Source organism: Athene noctua, chromosome 1 (assembly GCF_965140245.1).
Source record: "Athene noctua chromosome 1, bAthNoc1.hap1.1, whole genome shotgun sequence".
NCBI lineage: Eukaryota > Metazoa > Chordata > Aves > Strigiformes > Strigidae > Athene > Athene noctua.
Window position 1 is genome coordinate 137546080 of NC_134037.1, and position 24086 is coordinate 137570165.

At 45.6% G+C, this 24086-nt stretch overlaps 2 protein-coding genes across 7 annotated transcripts in view; both read right to left on the bottom strand.

Annotated features, from left to right (window-relative positions):
* Positions 1 to 2500: 2500 nt before the first annotated feature.
* ZDHHC23 (zDHHC palmitoyltransferase 23) lies at positions 2501 to 9833 on the bottom strand. The gene is made up of 4 exons (XM_074927979.1): positions 9727 to 9833; positions 8806 to 9504; positions 7969 to 8136; positions 2501 to 7132 (listed from the first exon to the last, which is right to left on the bottom strand). Exons 1-4 carry the CDS (start codon positions 9831 to 9833, stop codon positions 6865 to 6867), a joined length of 1242 nt encoding a protein of 413 aa, XP_074784080.1. The 3' UTR covers positions 2501 to 6864.
* Positions 9834 to 10824: 991 nt separating this feature from the next.
* The window catches only part of GRAMD1C (GRAM domain containing 1C), a 56085-nt gene continuing 42823 nt past the window's right edge, over positions 10825 to 24086 (bottom strand). For 2 of the 6 annotated variants that reach the window (XM_074927990.1, XM_074928009.1), the window contains exons 10-18: positions 20697 to 20843; positions 19780 to 19898; positions 18553 to 18695; positions 16811 to 16914; positions 15968 to 16147; positions 14383 to 14440; positions 13890 to 14000; positions 12981 to 13086; positions 10826 to 11281 (exon numbers count right to left, since the gene is read on the bottom strand). In XM_074927990.1, coding sequence (XP_074784091.1) covers positions 11204 to 11281; positions 12981 to 13086; positions 13890 to 14000; positions 14383 to 14440; positions 15968 to 16147; positions 16811 to 16914; positions 18553 to 18695; positions 19780 to 19898; positions 20697 to 20843 — 1046 coding nt within the window. In that variant the 3' untranslated portion in view covers positions 10826 to 11203. Of the gene's footprint in view, positions 11282 to 12980; positions 13087 to 13889; positions 14001 to 14382; positions 14441 to 15106; positions 15517 to 15967; positions 16148 to 16810; positions 16915 to 18552; positions 18696 to 19779; positions 19899 to 20696; positions 20844 to 24086 lie in introns of those variants that run through there. The other 4 variants (XM_074928019.1, XM_074928026.1, XM_074928000.1 and 1 more) reach the window with 3 other exon arrangements.

Below are 24086 nucleotides of genomic sequence, written 5' to 3' on the forward strand. Positions count from 1 at the left end.
CCAGTTGCAGCCAGAGCCATGTTCGGTGCTGACAGCAGCAAGCTGTGGAAGCACAGCAGCCACAATCTGCTTGCTCTTAGTACACTCCCATTGGAATTCTCTCCCACATAGCACCTAACAAGCTCCCAGAACACCTCCAAACCAGCCCTTAGCTCCCATGTTGCTGGTGGCCTTTTCCTTAGCCGACCTCCTCCTTACCAGGGCTGGGCCACAAGCGCAGTGGAGAAAGTCTCCAGCCCCCCCTCGGCCCCCTTCACAGCCTAAGGAGGACAGTGACCCAGAGGATGGAAGGTGAAGAGCATCCTTTCTCAGCTAGAGAGAGGGCAGCATTACAGCTAGCCAGCGACAGGGCATGCCACAGCTAGAAGGGGATTAGCAGGAGCGTGGAGGAGTGGAATGGATGAGCCCACACGCAGCCTGGACTTAACACTAGCAACAGGCTGAGCAGGCATTTGAATCTAACATCTCTCGCAGCTAACAGGGCACCCCAAAGCACTGGTTACTCAGGGGTGCATCATTTCCTGAACTGCAGATTCTGTCCCCAGCAATGCCACACTTGTACATTTTGTCCTCAAAACCCACAGCTCCCACTCAGCATCCATGAAAATAATGCTGCTTATGCAGAGCGTAACTCTCCCCCAAAGAGCCTGAAGCACAGTCAACATTTACTTTTCAGGAGGAGCTGTGCTTTGACACCCCTTTGCCCTTGCCTACAGCTAATTCAGCACTAGCATGGAGCTGAAGCCTCAGCTGGATCCAGCTGAGGGACAGGGATGATGTTGAGGGATCAGGCACATTCATACTGAACATGGTCTGAATCAAAGGGGAGGTGAGTAGCTCCTCCAGCTGCCCCTTCAGTCCACACCTGGCTGAAACAACTCATACCTCCTTGGCAGAAGCAAGGATATACCCCACGATACTGTTGAGAGACTGCACAGGACACCCTCCAAATCCCTGACATGATGTTAGTGTTTTGCAAATTAAAGCTCCAGCAGACATTTCCCAGCAGGAGGGTGACACACAAGAGAGTTTGTTAGACCAAGGAAACAGCTTCAGCCTGCAGCTGTGCCAGAGCATTCCTCCCGCTCCAGTGCCTGGCTAGATGCAGTTGTCAATGCCTTAATGCTGGTCAGCAGCAGCCCACACTCTCACAGCTCAGGCACACTCCTGCCTGTCAGCTCCTTGCTTTTCTTAGCAAGAGAGAGAGGTGGCTGCACAGCCAGACTTTCCTTCTCCTGTGCAGAGGCGGGGCTCGGAGGATTTTTCACTTTGGTACAAAGCAACAGCAAATGCAGAACCCTGAAGTGATTGCAAACTCCTTCTCCCCAACCCCATCTCCTGTTGACACCTGCCCTCCAGAGTTCTTACATGCTTTCCCAACAACCTTGACCACAGAAATATCTTCTTCTCAGTAAATCTGTACACCAGTCTTTTCAAAGTCTCCCAGGACTGGCTCAAACTGGACTTGAAACAGTGCTGGAAGTATTAAACAATTTCCTCTGCACCCCCCCGACAAACAAGACTAGCTGGGGACAGTCGTTAGCCTCGGAAGGGTCCATGGACCACCCTGATCCACAACTCCCACCTTCACAAACCTGTTACTCGTTACGGACACCAGCCCCAGCACATGAGCTGCCACTCCAGACACGCTTGTGCTGTGCAGGGGCAACATGGCAAGCAATAAGGAGGAAAAAAAATAAAAGCTGAGGAGAGACAGCAGTCTCCTGTGCCCCCAACAGCAGCACCAGAGTTAATGAAGCTGGTGGCTGCTGGCGTGTTGGAAGTCTGACACCTTTCTGCACACACCACACTCACCTAACTACAAACCTGGCTCGCTGCTTACTGCAAGGTCCTTGTTATCAGCAAGCACAAAGTAATCTTCAAAGAGTAAGAGCTGAGCAGCAGACAGCAGTGCCACCCAAGCAAATCAAAGCAGAGCTTTGGGAACAAAGGCACCTGTGATTCTACTCATTAAAAATCATCTTGCCTTTCAGCAGATGTCCCAAGATACCAACAGAATCAAAGGCTACATCTCTTCTCACTGTCTGCACAGAGAATATCCACATCATTTCCAAACATGAAGAGGGTTTAAAGAAATAATTTCTTTTTAGGGTTCTGGATGTATCATGTAGGAGGGAAAGCAAGACACTGGACAAAAAAGCTAGGAACCTGATCAGACGCTGATAATGGACTGCTTGTAGGAAGCAAGATCCCAATTCAAATCCTCACTGCAGGGGGAATATCCCTAGTTTACAGGGTGGTGAGGACTGCCAGCAGGTCTCCGTTTCATCCCAACACCAACAAACCCAAAGGTCAAACTTTTGCAGATCTGGAAGAACACTCATTTCCCAACTTCTCCTTATCCTGTTGCTCCCTTGTTCCTAAATCCAGCCCACAGCTGAATAGCCATGAGATTAATGCAGCTTTTGGTCATTTGACCTGGCTGAGTGCTCTGGCATAAATCAACAGGCCACTCCACAGATCATTTCTAATAGTTTATTTCAATTCAGAATTGCATCCATTTGGAAACACTGAAGTGATGCAAAATGGACACAAAACCACACACACTGGTCCTTTCAACAAAGCTCACAAATACGTTTCACAGAGTTTCTTCCTAAAGCTTAGGGTGAAAAAAAAAACAACCCAAACAAAAACACCCCATTCTCCAAAGCAGAGAGTTCTTCCAGAGCCCATCATTCTTCACGTTATCATTAGAGGAGTGCCACAGGGACAAGGTCCTGGGAGGCTGAATTCCTGCATTTCAGAAAGAACCTCACCTGTCCGCAGAAAGATTTTTGCTGTACAAACATCCTGATAGTGGAACAAAATCCTAGGATACTGTAGATTTCTTCACTGAAAGCAATACAGGAAAACACATCCATAATCACACATGCTTCCTGCCCTAATGAGGCAATACACATTCATATAGAAGGAAGAAAACAAGCACATTATTAAGACATTAGGCAGTGAGGCAGTATCCATTTTATCTTCAGAAGATATTTTACAGCAAATGGTTTCGTTAAGACACTTGAAAGCAACCTACTTAAAAGAAAAAAAAAAGCACCATCATAGCATGAAGGCTGAAATGTGATTAGGAGTCACAAGCAGTGCCAGCTCAGGCTCACCAGTGACTTTTGTCATTTGAGGACAAGTTACACAGAGGAACAGTTGATGTGGGGACCTGTGACTTGCCTACGACAAAGCATGATGTAAGAAGACAAAGTTAAAGAGTGGCAAGCCATCATTTACAGGGTTTATCTAACGGTGCACAGTTGTCAGGACAGTCACCAAACAGCAGGGTGCTGGTGTTTGGACACGGCAGGTTTAACAATACATCAGCAACATCAGAACCCGGCCCCATAAAGAGTTGCTCTGGGCTGCAGAAGTCCACACTATTTGTGAAACAACAAATGCCACTTAAAAGGTCAAGGTTAAAGCAGGGTAAACCGATTTCTAAGTCTGGGCAGAGAAACATCTATTACCAAAATCCTTCCCTGCTTCTGACCAGCTCTGGGTCCTCTCTTCTGTCACAGTGAAAACTGTTCAAGGGCCAGCAGGGTGCTGTTTTCTGCACACAGTTTTACAGGCCAGACACTGGTCCTTGCCTCAAGGCCACGCACACGACCACAGGTCACCTGTGAAATGCAGCCTGCTCCCACACCTGGGCAGTGTGGATCTAAGCAGTGACTAACACAGTGAGCCTGAGGACTGACTCTTTCCGCCTAGATTTTCACTTTTTTCTACTAGTGTGGCCAGTAACAAGTTCAGCAAGAGAACACTCAGAAATCGTCCTTTAGTGCACAAGAGATCACAACAGTCTGCCCTTGCTGTGAGCTCAAAAGGACTGTTACCCTTCAAAAGCTTCTTGCTAATTCTCAGGGATAGTGAAAGGAGAGCTCCAAAGTACGGAGCATCTGAAGCTCCCAACACTTCCACCCTTTTAGATATGCTGTTACTTTATGTTTCCCATCTCCCAAGGCATTCACAAGGTAAATCCTCTCAGGAAGCAGCCAGGATGGTAAACAAAACCCATGTCCTTAAAGAAAGTCACCACTGCTATGCAGATGACAGCCACATGAACTTCCTGTTCACTGGGGAATCAGCACTGCATTCTGCTCCTAAAACAACCCCACCTTGCAACCTGAATGTCCTTAGTGGTTCCAGTTCCCTCTGGAGCAAGTGGAAAAATAAAATTTACTTCAGCACTTTACCCCCACTATATTAGGGTGGGCTTGTCCAAGGTGTGGAACAGTTACATGATTCCAAGGTCCTTTGTTCCTAATCTGCACCGCAAAGCCCATGCTGCCTGGGAGCACACCGCTGAGTCTCAGTGTAAGCAGCTCACATGAAATCTCACTAAGAGACAAGATTACACGGAGAGGCAGGCTGCAAAGTAGGAACCAAGCTCTGCCTGTGGGAGAAAGTGAGCACAACAGGGTGAGGCACTGCCAGGTAAGTGATTGGCGATCTGTTCTGCTCTGCTTTCTCCCAGCCAGGAGTAGCAGGACTCTGAGAAACTGCTTCTCTCAAACCTGTAAACGCTCCCAAAGCTTGCTCAGCTCACAGGCATGTGATTGATTTCTACACGTGTAACTCACGGGACAGAAGAGGTTGACTACCTCCACTGAAGGGGTTCGTTCAGCCCAGGAGGTCATTCTACCTTCATCTTCCCAAGCCCCAGCAGGATGAGACCTGAGATGATCACAAACCCACTAGCCCACAGCATCCTTGTCTCCAGGGTTGCCAGGCTCCAGTTCATCTCAGCAGGCACCACAAAATGAGCCATGGAAACATTTACAGACCACTCAACGTGGAGGTGAGGTCTTTGTGTGAATTTAAACTCCTAGTGTCAGGCTCCAAGCTCCAGTCAGAAGGTCACAGAGGAACAGTTGGCACAGTCCAGCTGGGTGCCTTTTTTCACACTAGGGCCAGGGAAGTGGTCAGGAACCTCTTAGTGTTTGGTCAGAGGCAGAAAGAGAGAGCAGTGTCCCCTTTACCTCCTTATAAAAGATTGCACCCTGAAAAGGGGTAAGAAGAAATAAAGAATATTCGGTAACTTTTCCTGCACAGCCCCATTCCGAGGGCAGCTGCTCCTCAATTATCTGCTCGTTATAGAAAGTGCTGCTTGAGGAAACCAAACAGTGCCAAGAGGGACACGGTCTTGGCCTTAAACTGGGACACGTAATCAGGAGCACACACACCAAATCCAGCAGGGATCTCAGGGGACACTCCTCTAACTCTGCCACATTTTGGCATCACACAGCATCCATCACGTGTGTCAGAGGTAATGCACAGGGAATTTGCATCACCTGACCAACATCCCCCAGCCACCTGCCACACAAGCAGAGTCAGGGGTAGGTACGGTCTGTGCCCACCGCACACATATTTAAAAACATCTATGGCTATGACAAGGCTCTTCTCTCTCCTCCTGTATCTTGGGCCCAACCTGTAACTCTTATGCCACGGTCCCAGGCTTTTCCAGCCAGACCTTTAAGATTATTGCAGGGCCAAACACATACACAAAGGGTTTAAACAATAAGCAACAAGAAATACCCCATCCACAAACCCCAGAAATCATCACCACCACCAAAACCTTGTGATTTCAGCTGAAGGCCAAGTCCAGGCAAAAATACAGTTGCAGGCTGCTGAGGAACAAGTGGCATTCTTGCAGAGAACGTTTAACACGTTCATTCACCTGCCAGTGCAAGTCACTGATCCCAAAACCAGATAGCTCCAACACATCCTCTCCCTACGTATGCAGAGACTAAACTTTTCTTTGGCTTCCCGGCTTGAGAAAACAGATCTACAGTCAGGCAGCTCCACAGTGACTAGGTGGAGAGGAAACAGAATCACTGTTATCAGCAACACAACCTACCGAGATGCTACCTACCAAAAATGCTGTTAGAATTCTCTACACTCCCACAGACTGCTTCTCCTATGGAGGGAGGGAGGAAGGTAGTTTCCATAAAGCTACAGTAACACAACAGCACTCTTGTTTTCCCCTCAGAGTCCACTGTTACATGTTGCTTCAAAGCCTCTCCTCCTTGCTTGGTATGTTTGCCTGCTGTCTCATGTCCCAACCCATAATCAGAGCAGAAAGACTTTGAGCAACGTGAGTGAAGCATTCAAACCAGCACAGTCTCAGCTTGCAGGAAGAACAATGAGATCGAAGAGGACAGTGTCTTCTCAGACAGATGGGGATGGAATAACAACTGTAGGGGTCAAAAGGGCAAAGGGATCTTAAAGCCCTACAGGAATGTTGCTCACAAAGGCACTTAATGTAAGCATGTATACAGCTGGGTGGAATAAAATAGAGAAAAAAAAAAAAATGCACCAGAGAGGAGGGAGCTGCTCAGCGACTGCCTAGACTCTCTCTTTTAGCCAAAGAGCCCGGCTCCTGTGGCGGTCCATCTGCTATCTGCACAAGAAGTTCACCCTCCTGACATCTCTGAAATGTCACACGTAGATATGAGCCAGGGATTCCTTCACCTTTGCCGGAACAAACACACGCTCTGAAGTCCAACAGCAGGTTCCTCTTGATGCCAGGGTTCACACCTAATGAAAACTCAAGTTCTCAAAACCTTGTGCTCTTCTTCCTGCTGAGCTGAACTGCACGAATTTTCCCCACAGTGGAAAAAGGCAGCAGGCTCCTTCTCCAGGTTTGTGCATATGGCTTACTGCTTCCTGCATCCTATTGCTGGCTGACAGCACGTGAAGAACCGTTCTGCCCAGGATGTTGTTGGTGATGGGGTTGGCAGCCCCTACACCGACCACAAAGGAAGGGTGTGGGAGGAGGGAGTCTGAGGGGAAGGGGCCATTCCCCTCCTAAAGAGTCAGTCAACGTCATCTGCAGAAAGAGGGGTGTCACACGATATCTTCAGCAGAGCGCTGTGGAGGAGAAGACCCCAGGCTCAAGAAATGGCCCCAGTTGCACAGGAAACCCCTGTTATACTGGCCAGTGTCTATCACTAACCCACCCAGGAGCCTGCGCCCAGTGTTGTCCCGCAGAGCCAGCCGAGCTTCCCTCTCGGTCACGTTGTAGCTGATGTTCAACAGCTGGATAAGGAGGATGTATCCCATGCCAGCTGTTACAATGGCACAGTACCACACACAGGTGAACGACAGAGCAGAGCTGGCAGCAGGGAAAAAGATGGGAAGGAAGCCATTTAGTTTTGGAGCAGCTGCTTTGGAGTGACTTTCCCTGGTAATCACTATCCTTTCAAATCCCTGTCTACATCTAGTGATCTCACTTTGCTGCTTTCACCGGATAATCCTTAAAGGCTTTCTCAAAATGAAAGCTTCAGGACTCAATGAGAGCTTTTAGTGCTATCAGAGCTTCTCTTGCATATTGCTATCACTCTCCCTAGCTCTTTACTCTTACTGTTGTAAAGGTACTCGGTCCTTATTTAAGGACACCACGATGCTTGCACTCGATAGATCACAAAATGGAGCACAGAAGAAGGTGGAGTCACTTGTGCTGGCACACTCTGCCCATCAGCAGTAGCACCAGTCTCTGAACTCACGTCCAACACTTCCCACCTCCCTCCCCGCCAGACAAGGCATATTAACAGCCTGTTCTAAACAGAAAACTCAGAGGGACAGTCACTAGATGAACAGCGAGGGATGAGAGGGAGAGACAGCACACGGACTCCAGACTGTCAGACTGTTACCTACATCTGGGGGCAAAGATATTTAAGGGTGTATCTCTATAGGTCACAGTAAAGCCTTCAAATCCCAGCTCTTCCAGCAACTTTTTCCAAATAAACAGTGAGCTCTCTCCAAGTCTCAGGTTCACCACCTTGGCAAAAGCAGTAATGCATCCCTACTTTCCAGAGCTTATTAGTGAGCACTTTTCAGTCAGGTTTGATGGCCAACAGTGCTGGCCTAGAGCACAGAATGAGGAAAAGGAGCTAAGCTGCCTGACCAAGCCTGTGCCCACCCCAGCTCCCTCCCAGACAGATGTCTCACCTGTAGTCAGAGTAGGCCCCGGGGCAGTAGAACAGTGCCAGAAATGGAGTTCGGCCCCTACAGACGGTGTGCAGGGTCAGTGTAATCCCATACACAGAGGTGAGCATGAAGAAGGAGAGTGCAAGGATGAACGCTTGGTGGTTCTGCTCCCCTACACAGCTGTTAATCCTCCAAAAGGAAAGAAGAGATTATTTTGCTTAAAAAGATAAGAAACCAGCTTCTCTTTCTTCCTCCCTCCCCCAGCTGTCAGAGAACCTAATTTCCAAGGTGCTTCTACACAATGCAGGGAAAGAGCTTTGAAACAGTTCAGAGAAGGTTTTTATAGAAAAGTTACAGGCAGAAGTCAACAGACCAGTAGGGTATAGGTGGTAGACCGTTTGCCTCAAACTTTTACCAAGTATCATATCCTTTGTTGAGATACCCTACTGCTCCTTGGTTCCATTCACACAGGCAGGAGCGGGTTCCCTTCCCCAGGACAGCACTAATGCAAGTTAACTGCAGGATTCCTAGCGCTCCATGGACCAAGTCTTAAGAAAAAATTAAAAAGAAAACAACAAAAAAAACCCCCAAAGAACCAAAGGCAGTTCTGAAGGATGCTTATAGCTATTAGAAGTTACCAGCTATCAGGTCAACCCACTTAAATAAACAAATCTGTTTAAATTGTTCTTTAAAATGGTAAATTTGTATTTGCCATTTTAAAGAATGTTACTAGGTCTCACAGGTAACAAAAGCAACTCCGTTTTAGAGGGACTGTAAAAAAAAAACACCTAAGTTTAAAAAGGGGAGAGGGAAGACAGAGTGAGAACACACCTGTAACCTCAGCAGTACGAGACCTACCAGACACAGTGATGGTCCAGTCTCCTTACACACTTGCCACAAAGCCGGCAGTGCCCTGCTCGGGCTGGTCTGACCAGCTGGCATTTCGTGCACCAGTCCTTTTTCACACCTTCTGGCTCCTCTGCTGACACCCTGGAGTAGCCTTTGGTCTCCCCATTCACAGCCCGACCGCCGGCAGCTCCCGAGGGGGTGACGCCGTGGAGCCCGTTGGAGCTCCCTCTGACACCTTTGTTGGACAAACCCCGTCGTGACTTCTCGTCGCTCACTGGGATGGGAAGGTAGCCGGGATCTTTCTTGGCTCGAGACAGGGCTGCCAGCATCAGAATTAACCCACCGGTGAGAGCCACCACTTGGGAATGCCCCACGTGTCCTCGGGGAACCACCTCCTGGAGAAACACATAGTACATGTAGCCCAAGGAGAAGAGCCCCAAGCTCAAGAAGAAGAGAGTCCGCTCCTTCCTCCTGTGGGTGAGGTAGTAATACCACAGCACGACCACGGGCAGAGAGGTCAAGATGACGAGCCCCAGCAGGAAGTGCAGAGCCGCGACGTGGAGGAAGACGGGCAGCAGAACGAGGGGCGGCACGAGGCTGACCTTGATCTTCACGGCTCCAGCGAACCAAGGGACCCGCACCCGGTCCGCGACGGTGTCGGCGATTCTTTCCAGAGCCCCCGGCGGCAGGGATTTGCACGTCAGCCACCTGTTAGGGCGGGAAGCGGAGCCGCCGGCTAGCAGGCGGCCACCCGGGGCCCTTCCCCTGTCCCCGTCCCGCTCCCGCAGCCTCACCCGCGTCTCTCCCGTCAAGTTGCCCCGCAAAGAAGCGGCGCGCAGCTCCCCCTCCCCTCAGGGCGGCAGCCCGGCTTCCCGCGGAGGATCCCCGAGCCAGGAAGGGGGGTTCCCGGCGGGGTCCCGGCGCCGTTACCTCTCGCAGCCCTCATCCAGGTCCTCGCAGTCGCAGCAACACGCCGCCAGGTGGTTCCTCTCGCCCCTCCGGTCCACGTACTCGCAGCAGCAGAGCGGTTCCTCCATCGCCGTCCGCCCTCATACGCCGCCGCCGCCGCCGCCGGGCCGGGGACGCGGCTCGGCTCGCTCCGCCCCTCCCTCCCTCCGCCGCAGGTGCCTCGCGCCTGCCACCGCCTCCTTCAGAGGCCCCGCCCCCTCCGGCAGAGCCCGGCCGCCATTGGCCAACCGCGCCCCCGGCGTCGCCCCGCCGCGGAGGTGTGAGGGACCCCTCCCGCCGGCCCCGGCCCATCCACCTGACGGGCAAACGGCCCAATGACTGCGCGGGAGGGGCGGGACTGCCCGTGACGCCGTGGCACCTGGCTTAAAGGGACAGTGCAACAGGTGGCTGCGATGGGGGTACCGCGGGGTCCCGCCGCCGGGGACAGGCCCTGGCCCAGTCCCGCCTTCCCCCTCCTCTGCAGACTGGGCATCTGTGCTGCTCCCCAGCCTTAGGGCTGGCACAGCTGGGAAAGTTTCCCACTGCCCATGTTTTAGCCCCGTGGAGGGTTTCAGCCCAGGCCCCCCATACCACCCCCCTCAGGGTGCAGACCGAGGAGCTCAGCAGTTTGCTTGGACAGACCAAGCACCCCACCAGCCAGCACCACCCTGCAACCACAGACGGCCGCTGCCATTCCCCTTAAATTCAAGTTTCATCTTCCTTCTCTCAACCTGCTTAAAAAAAAAAGCTTGAAGCCAGAAGAAAAGGTGTTTCATCAGTGGGCACACCATGCTAAAGAACTGAAGAGCAGCTCTTGACGGAGGGAAAATACCAAGGGCTGAAATTTCTCTGGGAGAGCTAAAAACATATGGCAGAAGGCAGGCTGCCAAAGCTCACAGCATGCAAGAGATTTAGCAAAGCGTTATCAAGCATTTTTCTGTTTAGTTAATTAATCTCAAAAATATTCATCCTTAAAGATGGTGTCTTGTTTTACAAGGTCTCCACGACTAAAAAAAGCATATAAAAGATCCTGTGGCTGTGAAACCACTACCTGTTCTTTTTCTCCAAAACACTCCTCATGGACAATTATTTTTTAAGTTGACACAAAAAGCTGAGATTTCATTAAAGCCAAGCCCATCTCTCTGCTGAGGGTGTTCCCCCCTCCTCTGAAGTCTGCAGATGTGTTCACCAGCAGCACAACTGTCCTCACTCACACACCATGGGATTCAAGAGCTCTGCACTGTTTGCAAATGAGACTCCCCAGGACACAAGGCTGGAAGGAGAGAAAGCTGGCCAGGCTACAGGAATGCAGAACCCAACTTCTTCCAGAAACCTTTATTCCGTGCAGCTTTTGAGCCAAATAGTAACGAGTCCAAAGGTGACAGTTACAATCCCTACCCCACAAGTCCTCACACACATCTGTTGTTCTGATGTCTTGAACAGAAAGCTGATGTGGGTATTAACTCTCAGTCTTGCTACTCTGTGTCCTGTTCAAGTGGTCAAAGCTTCTTTGGAGCATGGAAAGGGAGATCTTGAGCTGTGAAGATACAACCATCACACCCCATCAATTACTTGTTAGTCCTCTGCATGGTTGAGCGATATCAGTGAAATACTGTCTCCCTCCTCCATCTCTTTTCAAGATTTCATGCAATTTCCTCCTCTCTGTTTCTAGAAACAGTTGCCTTACTGTGCTGTCCTAACAGCTGTACTCTGTACAGTTTATAATTACTAACAGTCCAGTATGATAAAGTCTTAACACCTCGCCAGACATTAGTGTGGAAGAGAAGCCATCCCACTCATTTTTACTCAGTTAATGTTTGTACCAAATACTCCAAGGAACATAAAAGCAAAGCATGAATTTTCTTTTAATACCTAGCCCTCACAATGTATTTTGGTGCACAAAACAAGTTTAGATTATTGACAACCCTCAGAAAAAACAAGGTAATAGGCACTCAGGTGCGTCACAACTTCCAGACAAAAGTGTTATTTGAAATGAAAAAGGTAGTTGAATCCTCAACTTTTCTTAAAAAAAAGAAAAAAGGGGTTGGTTGGTTTGGTTTTTTGTTTTGGGTTTTTGGCGGGGTTTTGGTTTGGTTTTGGGGGGTGGTTTTTTTTTTTTTTTTTTTTTTACACTGTGTTCCAAAAGCAGTTTAACACTTCAGAATTAGGAACTGTTTGGGTAGTAAGCAGAGAAAATAAAAATGGCATGGAAAACAGGAAATTAATTTCTACAGTGAAATTTCCAGCACTCAGCAGCTTTTTCGAGTTGTGATCAAAATGGTTAACAGATTAATAGCAATTTTGTGTGCAGAGACACCTCTGAACAGGGAGTATAAAAAAAAAATGGTTTCTTCTACCCTCCTTTAGTGCGTGGGAGAACACAGAGCAAACTGGTGATGGATAGAGGTACAGTATGTGAACTCCCCCACAGCTTTCCTAATCTAATAATTTCTTCTGTCACATTTTAAGATTTAACAAAAAAAACCCTTAAAATCAGAACATTCATAGGTTATACATAAAAAAACAGAATATGAATTTACTGTCCTTCACTTACTGAGTTGAAATTTCAGCCTAGGGTTTACCAGTCCTGGACTTCAGGATCAGAGACATACAACAGCATTCAGTAACTTCATTTTTTACATAGTGTTTGTCATATGTAAGAGCCTGGAAGTGCAAGTTCCTGAGAAGGAGGATTAGCACCGTAGCTGTGGAGCCTCTCAGAAACATACGGTCTGTAGATTATATTTCTTTTTCACTAGAGATTAGGTGGCCCATTGATACCAAGGCTATGCTCTTCCCAATATCTAGAAGGGTAGTGGGGAGCAAAAGCCAGGATAAACCTGAATGAAAAACCCCCACAATGAGGTGGGTAAATACTTAATATTATGTTTTGAGTCTTCTTAGAAATGAGGATCTGTTTCAAACTACTCCAGTCTTTGCTTTGTCATGATTCAAATCTGCATCAACACATCTCATCAATACAGGTACTTGACAGGTTTAATAAAGTTGACATGAACATTTAATCTTAGTCCAAAAAAACCCAACCCCAACCCAAAATGTGAGAAACATGAGCATTGCCTGTGTACCAAATTCAAGCCTAGGACAAAAGAGATCAAAGAGTTATGAAAATTTCTGTTAGCACCAGAAAACATCAGACAAAAACTATGATAGCATACGAGAGAAAACTGGAGTTGTTGAGAAACAAGAATATCACCAGGAAAGATTGGCAGACCTACCTGCTCAAGCATTTCAATTGAGTCTCTCAAAACTCCCTTCACATGTTTAACCTGTTCCTTATCATACTGAGGGATCTCCTCTTTTGATACCATTTCTGGGGATATGCTGAAAGAGATTGTGATTACATCAGAAACATGAAACAAGCACCTTCATGCCTTTCTAAAAGCAACTGCTCTTTGCCACCATTGCTCTACCATTGCTAAGAGCATCCTTTCCTAAAAGCCACATAAAAAGACACCGGCATTTGAATTTCAATCCCTGTTGGTTTGAAAGATACTGCCTCAGACTTTTGTAGACAACAGTCACCAAGAACAAATGCGCTCACATTATGTCTACAGTGTCAGTTCTCACATTTCAGAGGCGAAGATCTTTCTTATGAAGAAGGTGACCACACCACTTCCATACTCAGGATCAGGTTACAGTTTTTAACTTGTTGCTGACACTGTATTCAAGAGAGAAAGCAACATCTGAGCCTCTCCCGTGTGTCTGAATACAAAAGGCACCTAACACGGAAGTTTGAGGGGGAGAGGAGATTTAGCAGGAGACTCACAGAAAGAGGCTAAAAAGCTAAATGAATCTTCAACATTACATTTGAGATCATACTGGTTCACACAGTATGAAGCGAACACTTTGGTTCTGTGATCAGCACTATGATATTCACAGAAGATGAGTCACAGTAGGGTGATAAATGCAAGCTAAGGTTAACACTCCCCCAAAAAACAGCTTGTCGAAGGAGAAATTTATTACTACAAGATGCAGTCAGACATGTCACTGGATACCAGCACAGACCACAGAAGAGCAGCTTTTGAAAACTTAGCACCGAGTTCCAGTGTTCAAAATGTATTTCTTTAGATCTGATTCACATAAGCTGACGAAGAAAGAAATGAAAGATTGTAAATTCAACTTACTTCAGAGAGCTTTCTTCCTGAAGCTGGACATGATAGAGGGACTGAGCTGCATGCTCTATCTTCGACAGTTTGAGAAACAGCGTTATATTCAGTAAGACCAAGAGCAGCAAACTGTAGAGAGAAGAGAACAAAAATCAAGTCCCGTAACAATTTCAATTGCAATGCTTCAGAAACAAGATCTGGGCTAAAAGCAGGTAAGAAAAGAGAATCATTCTAGGAGAAAATAAGTACATTCTAGACTTTTTTTTTTTTAATAGGATCAGGCCTAAGTAAACCTGCAAGGCAGACTAACTTGACAAGTCAGCATTTTCATTCTGTGAGTTGCTTCTTAAATCAATCCATTCCCCTCCTATACCTGAGTGCTCCATTCAACTTGTGTCAGAATCTATCATGCTATATGTAATGTTAACATGCAAGTGAGATACAAACAAATACAGATAAAGACCAAGATGAGCTTGAGTCAAGACACATTTTAATGCAAGTCAGTACTTACAAGACACTCATTGCTACAATGATGGTGGTGGTCCTACTTACAGCATCTCTTTTCCTTCCTATAGAGGATGGAAGAGAAGGAGGTTAAGAAGTACTGAAGAACATTCCTAAGTGATGCTTGCAGATATATGTCAGTACCCAGCATTTCACACAGAATAGCCCAACAGCTTCTAATGGAAAATAACAACATCATGGGGGTACACAGAATTATCTCCACCATTCACCAAGGCTTTTCTGCAGTCATTTCCAACATCCAGCTGGACAGTTAGGCTCTTCCACTAGAGCATGATTCCCCCTACCCAAGGATGCTGGGGAGAATGCAGCGCTGGGGTATGTTCACATTAAACCCAGATAACCTGAGAAGGCTACAGTCCATCCATTACTAGCACTCATTAGGCACATACACTGCTAGTTACAATGAGCAGAGACAGGCTGCACAGTGGCTCTCTGCTTTTTCTCCTGCCCATGTTAGTCTTTCTGACAACCAGTGTCAAATCAAGCTCTCCTGTAACTTGTCCCATCCTTACTGGCTCGATTTATATATTGGCCTGATGACAGCCTTTCGAAAGACCATCTGCTAGCTGTCAGGCAACAGGGATCAGACACAAGTGAGGGAGAGGAAGTGTGTGTGTCCTTTCCAAACTGAACAGCGATCCCCTACCACTGTAGGCAGACTGGTCTTTAAATACCATTACCTGTTCTCCTAAAACAATTCCTTACATTCACATTTCCTGCTCTGGACAAAGGGCATACAGGAAAGTTGTAGTGTATACTGAGACAGACACACTCACTTGACAAGGTGGAGCAGCAGTAGCAAAGGTAAGTAATCAGGAAGTAATCTCAGCTAGGTAAAGAGTCCATTACACATGCTGTTGATCCAAACATTTTCTCAGTGCTATACTCTGTGTTGTTTCCCCCTTTAGGAAAGGGCACTTGTTCTTATTTCAGTGTTTACAATTCAACTTGTGTCATGAAATCCATCACTGGCACACCTTAGTGCACGGATGTTCCTCCCCTCTTCAGGTGTAGCTAATACTGTATCAGCTAGTGGCCAAGTCTGTCATGCCTGGAGGCAGTGGAACTGCAAGAAATGCTTCAATGACCCAGAAATTACAGAAGTAGATGGGAAAGACTCCTTAACATAAAAAGAAAAAAAAAAATAATATGACAGGGCCAAGAGGTGACAGAGAGGAGTGACAAAGTTTAATCAACTCATGGATTGGCTGTGCAGTTATTTGAAGAAATAAAAGCAATTTTTCAGCAACTTTACAGAAGTCAGGTTAAATTTCTTTCTGATCCCATCTCATTTTCAATCCTATGCAGGTACAATGCAGCATTTTAGGTTTTGATTGTTTTTTTGTTTAACAACAGAAAGATTGATTTCATGAGATACTCATCATGAAAGTGACTATGCATGCTCCAAATCTATTTTATGCAAGCTTGAACAAACTAAAGCATTTGCTATCAAACCAATTAGATAAAGACAATGAGAGTAACATACACGCAAGCGTTACTCTTGTACTAGCTTAAGTGTTAAGCTTTCTTGACCACACCTTTTGGAAAACACTTGATATAAAAACTCCTACCTATTATAATGCCCTGGGACTCTATTCCCATGTCACCAGAGGAGTGTTGGGAAGAGCGTTTGGGAAGTGATTCTGCCAGACTCCGGTGTAAAGTGCGCCGTCTTCGTCTCAGGGCAACTAATTTTCCAGAGTCTTCTATAGACTGATTAATTGCATATTCCTCCATTAGGAGATCTGATTCTGCAGTGGAAAAAATAAGGTTACTGAACTTTCAAAAAGAAAGCTGGAAAGCCTGGTACTGATGTGTAGGGTGGCAGCAAGAGGAGTAAATGAACTTAAAGCAGGTAGTTGGCAGTAACTACACCTTGACTTGTACTACCTGTCCTGTTTGCTAGAGGGCCCTTAGTACACTTTCAGATACAGTGTACACTCAGCCTATGCAGGATTGTTTAATGATAGTTAGACAGCAGTGGGGAGAGCACTTCAAGACACTGTTAGACTGAGACTAGGAATTGTGTTAGACTGTGAGCCTGCAGCCGTGGCTGGCCAGGCTGTTAACAGACATAGACAGGGAGCCTGCCAAGTGCCACTGCTTCTTATACCCACAGTGAAGGAAATACTTGAGAGGCACATGCAGTTGAGAGTAACAGTTTTCCTGCTGCTCCTCCTGTTTCCTTCTGAAAGCAGTTATGACAAAGTATACAAGAGCTCCATTAGCACTAAGCTACAGGGCTGCTTCTACATGGAATTAGCAGATATAGTGACAACAGTAACTTCTGACTTAGAGATTCCTTCGGTGTTTCCTTTTCAAACAACTCTTTAAGGAGTCAAGTTTGACAGAAGTGAAAACATAAATAGGAAAGGTAGCCTCCTTACTCCAGCACAAGGAAGAAAATGCCTCACCAAGTTGTTTGAAGTTTTCCTGTATTCCTCCCCAGGTATTCTTCTCAATTACAGACTTGACAAGGCCCCAAGGCTGTTTCTTGTACTTCACTTCTGCAGAAACCCTAATAAAGAGAATGCAATAGTGAAAGAGTGCTCTTCTATCAGCACAGTGATGGCAGATATCTCTAGGACTCTTAGGTCCATAATCTGAAATATCAACTGGAACTGCCCTGGCTTTCCACCTGGGCAGCACGTACCCTGAAGCAAGGCAAGAGACAGACAGTAGCAAATGCAACATATCTAGCTAAAGCCTCAGGAGATCTGAATGTTCCGATTATGGGAAACGTTTTGAAGTGTTTTCCTGCAGACTCAGGCTAGCAGAGAATTTCTGTCCACTGAAGTGTTCTCATTTTGACATACAGTTAAAATAGGCTTCAGGCTTTCAGATCATAAACTCCTGCTTTTTCCTCCATATGTGTACACATGATGTATTTATATTACAATGGGGACTTCAATAGCAGCAGGTGAAAGTCATTATCACCACACATGCGCCAAGTGTTCAGATCCTACCCTGAGTAGACAGAAATTAAAATATGTCTTTCTGTGAGCATGACAGAGGGGAAGTGACATTCCTGCCTTGCATTCCCCAGGTCAAGCTAATCAATAATGCTTCAGAGGGCTGCTTCTAACAACTGAATGAGTTCCAAAACACTTCATAAAGGACAAAAGGATAAGCCTGTGGTTTTGATTTAAGTCAGTAACACTGAACGTCCTAGAACACGTTTTCAAATAATCATCCAAATCAATGCAAGCCTCTGTTTCTAGTCTAACAAAACAGCATCTTTCAGTTTTTGAGCCATTTTAATGCAGTATAATAAGGCCAGCTGTAACACCACCATGCACCTTCTGTTCTATATGTGCGTGCTCTGTGCACCATAAAGAAACCTAGGATTTTGCTCTTACCCTAGTGTTGCCATGTGTCTCATAAAACAAATATAGCCCTTGAAGAGGAAGAATGACTCACTCAAAAAATCATCCAGAACAGTTGTGCAAGGACCTTTCCTCCCTTCTCCCAGTAGAGAGGGAGCCATCAGCACTTTTATAGCCTGAGATAAGGTAGAATAAAATCCAGGCTTGCTTACCTTTCCTGGGTACTGATGAAGTTTGAGATAAAAGATCTTACTAAAGACAGCACATAGTCAGAAAGTCACACACATGCACTGAACATGGAACTTGATCACTGCAGACGTTTGCAACAAATAGGAGAGGAAAGGCCAGTGCCTTTTAAGACTCCTCTATCTAGGTAGAATTTCATGATGAAGTCTGACTTGCTTGAGTACCCTCCCTGCAAAAGTAGGTACAATCCAGCTTCCCTGAACCTTCCTGTGAAACCATCCTCCTCTGCAGACCCTTAGCAAGGATATCTGGTAAACTCAATAATAAAACATCACAGGTAATTCCAGTTTATCCCACTCACCCAGCTGCACTTGAAAACTCAAGACTGGTCAGAACTCAGTTCACTCTTGAAGATGAGTTCTGTACCTCACAGAGTCAATGTTTCTCAATGAATTAATGAGATCCAAATACAGCATACATGTGACAAGAAATAAGCCAAGCTTGTTTTTCAGAAGAGATCCCCAACTTTAACGGAAGCTGACCTTCTCCATGCTGTTGGCTGATCTTTTGATAAGCACACGTCATCAACCCGCAATGTATGTGCCGTGGTTCCTCCCCTCCCACCATGCACCACCCAGGCTCACCGTAATCGACATTTGTGACTGGATGTGCGGCTGATGCAGTATCTGTTTACAGTGTAGAAATAATCATGGTAGGGGACATCATGGGTCAGTACCTCAGCATCCACCTGGTAAGACTGACCTTTCTGGCTCTGCTTATGCAGGATCTACCATAAAAGAAAATAAAAATAAGAAGGTATATTCATGGTATAATTTTTTTCCTTCTGGTGGAATTCCTTAAGATAGATCAACCAGTTCTGAGTGAACTAGAGTAGGGAGAAAGCCTGAACTTCTAAAAAGTTAACAATTCCAAATATAGATGGTACAGGGAAAGAGAAGATGCCTCCAGACAGAGCCAACACAGACAGCAGCAGTTCTTCCCCACTGCCATTTCAAGTACCAGATGCAAGGCTGGTCACTCACTCATGACCACAGCTCTTCTTTGAGACTGACTTAGGAGACCTTTCCTAAAGCAGAATTACAGAGATGGGAAGGCACCTCTGGTGATCATCTTGTCCAAGAACCCTGCTCAAGGAGGGCCATCTAGAGCTGCTTGCCCAGGACCATGTCCAAATGGCTTTCCAGTATCTCCAAGGGAGGAGATGCCACAACCCCTACAGACAACCTGTGCCAGTGCTCAGTCACCCTCACAGTAAAAAAGTGTTTCCTGATGGTCAGAGGGAACCACCTGTGTTTCAGTTTGTGCCCATCTCCTCTTACCAGTCACTGGGCACCACTGAAAGGTGTGGCCTTTGGCAGCGAAGCCTGGCTCAGTCTTTGTTGCACCTTCCCTTCAGATACTTATATACATTGTAAGATCCCCCCTGAGCCTTCTCTTCTCCAGGCTGAACAGTCCCAGCTCTCAGCTGTTTCTCTTATGAGATGCTCCAGTCCCTTAATCATCTTGGCCCTTCACTGGACTCTTTCCATCTCTCTTGTACTGGGAAGCCCAGAAGTGGACACTGAAAGCATTTCATTGCATCTTTTCACCACCCAGTTCATAAGAGGTGCTAATATTTTTCACCACAGACTTTGTGGGAGAGGTTTGCAGCCATCTGTAAAGGTAGAAAGCCTCTCTGATTTCATCTGCATTTGCTCACTAATGGTGAGCTACCTTAAAGATGCTACATTAAAACTGCAGATCCACATTCAGCTCCCTGAACTCTTAATCCATGGTCAGATCTCTGACAGACTGTAGAGTTGACCTCTCCCTCGCTTAACGGGCACCAGACACGGACATGCACACAGTACCTGCTTTTCAGTTGCAGTTGTGAACTTCCCACAAAGTGGATTGTTAATCGTTACAGTGTACGTCAAAGTCCTCAACTGATTGCCACTGGAATCTCTGTTCCAAGGGGTTGATACAGCATCTAGATGAGAAATTATACAAAAATCTCAAATGCAGATTACCTAAAAGACATTCTCTGACCTTTCATATCTTAGTTTAAGAACAGTGGTGGGGAGAGAGAGAGAGAGACAGAAAACTGATTTCAAATGACTGTGTCTTTTGCAGGAAAGGGAAAATTGTAGTTCACTGATGAACAAAGGTGAGGCACTAACCAGCTGAACCTGAGTCTACAGAAAGAGACTCGAAGGTGGGGAGAAGAGTAAGCAATTAAATTAAAATATATCACTTCCCATCTGCTTAAACTTGAATAGATTCACTCAGCATTATCAAAAGCTTTTGCTACTTTGCCTTCCAAGCTGATGCTGAATAAATATTACCTTTTTGACTTAATTTTCTGTTCTTATGATCTCAGTGAATAAAATTTACTCATCCAGAAAATTAAAGCCTGTGAGTATCGTTTAGGAGGATGCAATTATTTTGCCTGTGTGCCAGCCATACACATTCCAATATTTTTAGGACACAACGTAATCAGAAATACCCCACAGAATGCATTAACTTAATAGCCTCCACAAAATTCAGGCATTAATGGGCAGTTTTGTGGTGCACTGAAATGAGGTTTTTACTCCAAAATGTGGCTGATCTATAGATATAAACAGGCTAGCTTTAAATATCCTCTCTCATCGTGGAACTTTAAAGCTTCATAACTCTTTTAAAGCAAGGAGAAACTTAAAATTCAACTTAGCCCTATTTAACATTTCTCAGGAGGTTGAAATTTTCAGGATAGTTTGCAACACGGACAGAAGGGAGAAGAGTATATTACCTACTATACTCCTGGAATTGAGAAACCTCTGCATGAAGTGAGAATTGGTGAAAAGGATTTCAAACATCTTGTCTGCAGTGATGTGGAAAACTCTGTTTATAAAAAGCCTCCCATAGAGATCATTCTCAGAGACAGTCTCCTTTACTGCTAAGGAAAGGCAGAGATGATGATGTTAGGAACAGTATTACGAAGAAACTTTATCATATTTTAAGCTTTATTACAGCTCAAATCCTTCCCTAGCCTGCATTAGCATTTGTTTCTCACTCTCAAAAACCCAGTAATGATAGCAGCACATGATTTGGTAGGTTGTCTTCAGGAGCAAAGTTCAGAGTCAATTTTCACACCCACTCCCCCCCAGCCCCCATTTCCCTGTGCAAACATAAATTACTAAATCAACATCACAAGGTCCCATCCCTTTAGTTCTGCCTTCAGCATTCTACTAATCCTACAGAAAACACTGGGGAAGGCAAGAAGTTAGTGTAATCTTCATTAATATGCATGTCTATTCTACAAAGGACACGTGCATAGCAAGCAGGACAGTGAAGCCATACTAGCTTTCTTGTGGCTAGTTTCATAATTCTGCTTTTAACATCTGTAATGCTGGTAGATCTAAGAGACCAGGTAGACTCCCAAACAGTTCCTCAAACTGTTCCTCTCTCCATACCTCTTTATAAGAGGTATACCCTGCTCCATTTTGCAGTCCTGGACAGGGCACCAAGATGCTTAATTGCCATCCTCTACTTCAAAACCACCACCAAGTGCCCCAGTGGCACTGTGTGGCTGCAGCACTGATCATTACTGTTTCTACTTCTTGTTGGTTGCTAGAATGACTCAGCTTTGTGGATGTCTCAGCCATTCTTGCAAGAGATAAGGGACAGAATTATAATCCTGGAGGGCAAGCAGTTTCCTATGCCAACCCCAACTCAATCTGCTTATGCTTTAGAAAGAAGTCCGTCCTAAGCTATAATTACCAAAACCAAAAAAAAAGCCACCAAAAAACCATGCCAACACATTACTAAAATGAAACAGAAAGCCTGAAAGCAAATCTTGTAGAAGCAAGACAGAAGTCAGGACCTTTCAATTGATAGAAATGACTGTTCAGAGCTAGCAAAGGTCAGTGCCAGCCACCAATTCAAAGGTAGCCTGAATATCAAGCTATAGTTCAAAAGCTGCCTATAGGCTAAGGTTACAGCACTTAAAACATTACTTCTTGGTACCAGTCAGTATTGATAAATGCAAAAAGCCACTAAACACCACAACAGTCCCCAGCAAAATCCAGTTATGACTGAGCAGACCTCCGCCCTAGTTCTGCTTCTAGCCTGCTAAAAGTCCCCATTACACACCCAAAACAGTTCTTTGACCTAATCACGCTTCAATGTAGGACCCCAAAAGTGAAACATGAGTGCCATTTTGTGCTTGCACAAGAGATGGACTTCCTTCCCATGCCATGTTCTGCTTATGAAATTGTGAGGTGGGACAGAAAGCAAGCATGCATTTTAAGAGGCCTATTTAACCAGATAGCATGCAATCTTTCCATGCTAGAACACAGATTCTACTGTGCTGAAACATTCTGAGGGAATCTAAAAATTCAGCCTGGGTTTTCAGTTTATGTCCACTGTATTTTCTCTTAGAGCTAAACCTAATTCCAGCAAAATGCAGTCTGAATGAACTCTAAGTTTGACCTCAGCCAACAAGTCCTCAGCACTGAAGACCTCTCAGAGCACACTTCCCACTTCCTCTCTCTCACCAAGAGATGGGAAGCCTCAGATATTGATGTTGACATCCCCTTTGCCTACTGTGCATCACCTAACATGCACGGAGTCAAATACCAGGTAATTCAAACCTAGTTACTTGGTTGAGTCTCTCCGCTGGACCTTGACATGCTCAAGGCATCTGCTACCATGTAAAAAAACCCTCAAAACACACAAACCAAACCACAAAACCCACCCTCAAAGGCCCAGTCACATGATCAGGTCACCATGCACCAGATAAGTGTTGGCAGCTATTTGCGTATGTCTTAGCAAAATAGACGATAATACAAGTTACCTTTGCCCCAGTGAGGCTTAGCTAAGTGACACAGCTTTATATTCACCTGAAATGCCTGAGGACAGTTACCATGTTTCTGCTGATGCCAAGTAATTTGGTAAGCCACAGCAATTTATGGTACACACGAAGCCCATGCATTATTACCTTAAGGTGCAGACCTTACTACTGAGATACTTTACTCTTCAAGCATTAAGTGTGCCCTCCTTGTACCTTAAGCCAGAGCATCCATGGGTCTATACAAAATCTCCTGTTAGCTGATTTACCTACTCCACCTCTATCTAGTCCTGTCTCTAACAAGGAATAGTCGATGAAGTGCCAAATGCATTGAGAGAATCAATTGAGAAGTATGTTTTTACTTACAATCCCTCTCAGCTCTTGGAACAAAGAAACAAAAAATTTTTTTAAATGGTGTTAATACGTAAAGCAGCATTTTTAGAAAATCCAAGCTGAAACTGGACTGATCTATCAGACCCATCAGCTGCTTTAGATGTTAGGATTCAAACAGCTGTTTTCCACAAAGCCTGGAAATCATGAATGCTGCTTCAGTGCTGTGAAGTTCCACATCTGTGTGTGGAAGCAAGTCGCTGCATACCTGAAGCTTGTCAAGCTCTGTCTCACTTCCATCCAGGCTTCTTAGAGTTTATCTGTAGAAATCCTAGGTGAAGCAGTGAGCAGAAACAGTAGCACAGCAAAGAATGCGTACAGTTTACACACTTTGCAATTTGAACAGAAAGCTTTAACCACTCTGCTACATATTAATATGCATGTTTGCCTACTGTTTTCACTTGCTTAACTCACACAGGTAAACCTACTTGCCTTTTATTTATCTCAATACTGGAGCAACATCAAGCATTTTAACTAGACTGGCTTAGAAATACTGTTTATGAACAGGATGTTTTGTGCAAGTATCCAGGTATCAGTCTAACTCCTTAAATTTTAATGCTGTTCTAACCCCTCAGCAGCATGCAATTATCAGCCACTAAGTCTCTTAGCCTGAATACATTTATAGATAAATTGGAGCTACTGTCTGATAAGAGAACATGACATTATTCTGAGTTTAGGTTAGGATCCCTAGGGACTCAAAAAATCCAGGAGTAAACATACTACCCAGCGTGTCCTGGTTCAGCCTGAAGACAGCAAGTCTGTTCCCTCCCCTGCTATTGCCTTGCACTTCATAAGGTCATTTTCATCACTGCAAAGCAAGCTGTGAAATAATGTTTGACTACAATACCATTATGCAGCAGTGACTGCAGAGGTTTGAAACATCTGCGGTGCACAAGACAGAATTATGAAGAGGGGAAAGAGGGGGCAGGAAAAAAAGTTATTCTTAGAATACCCATTAAT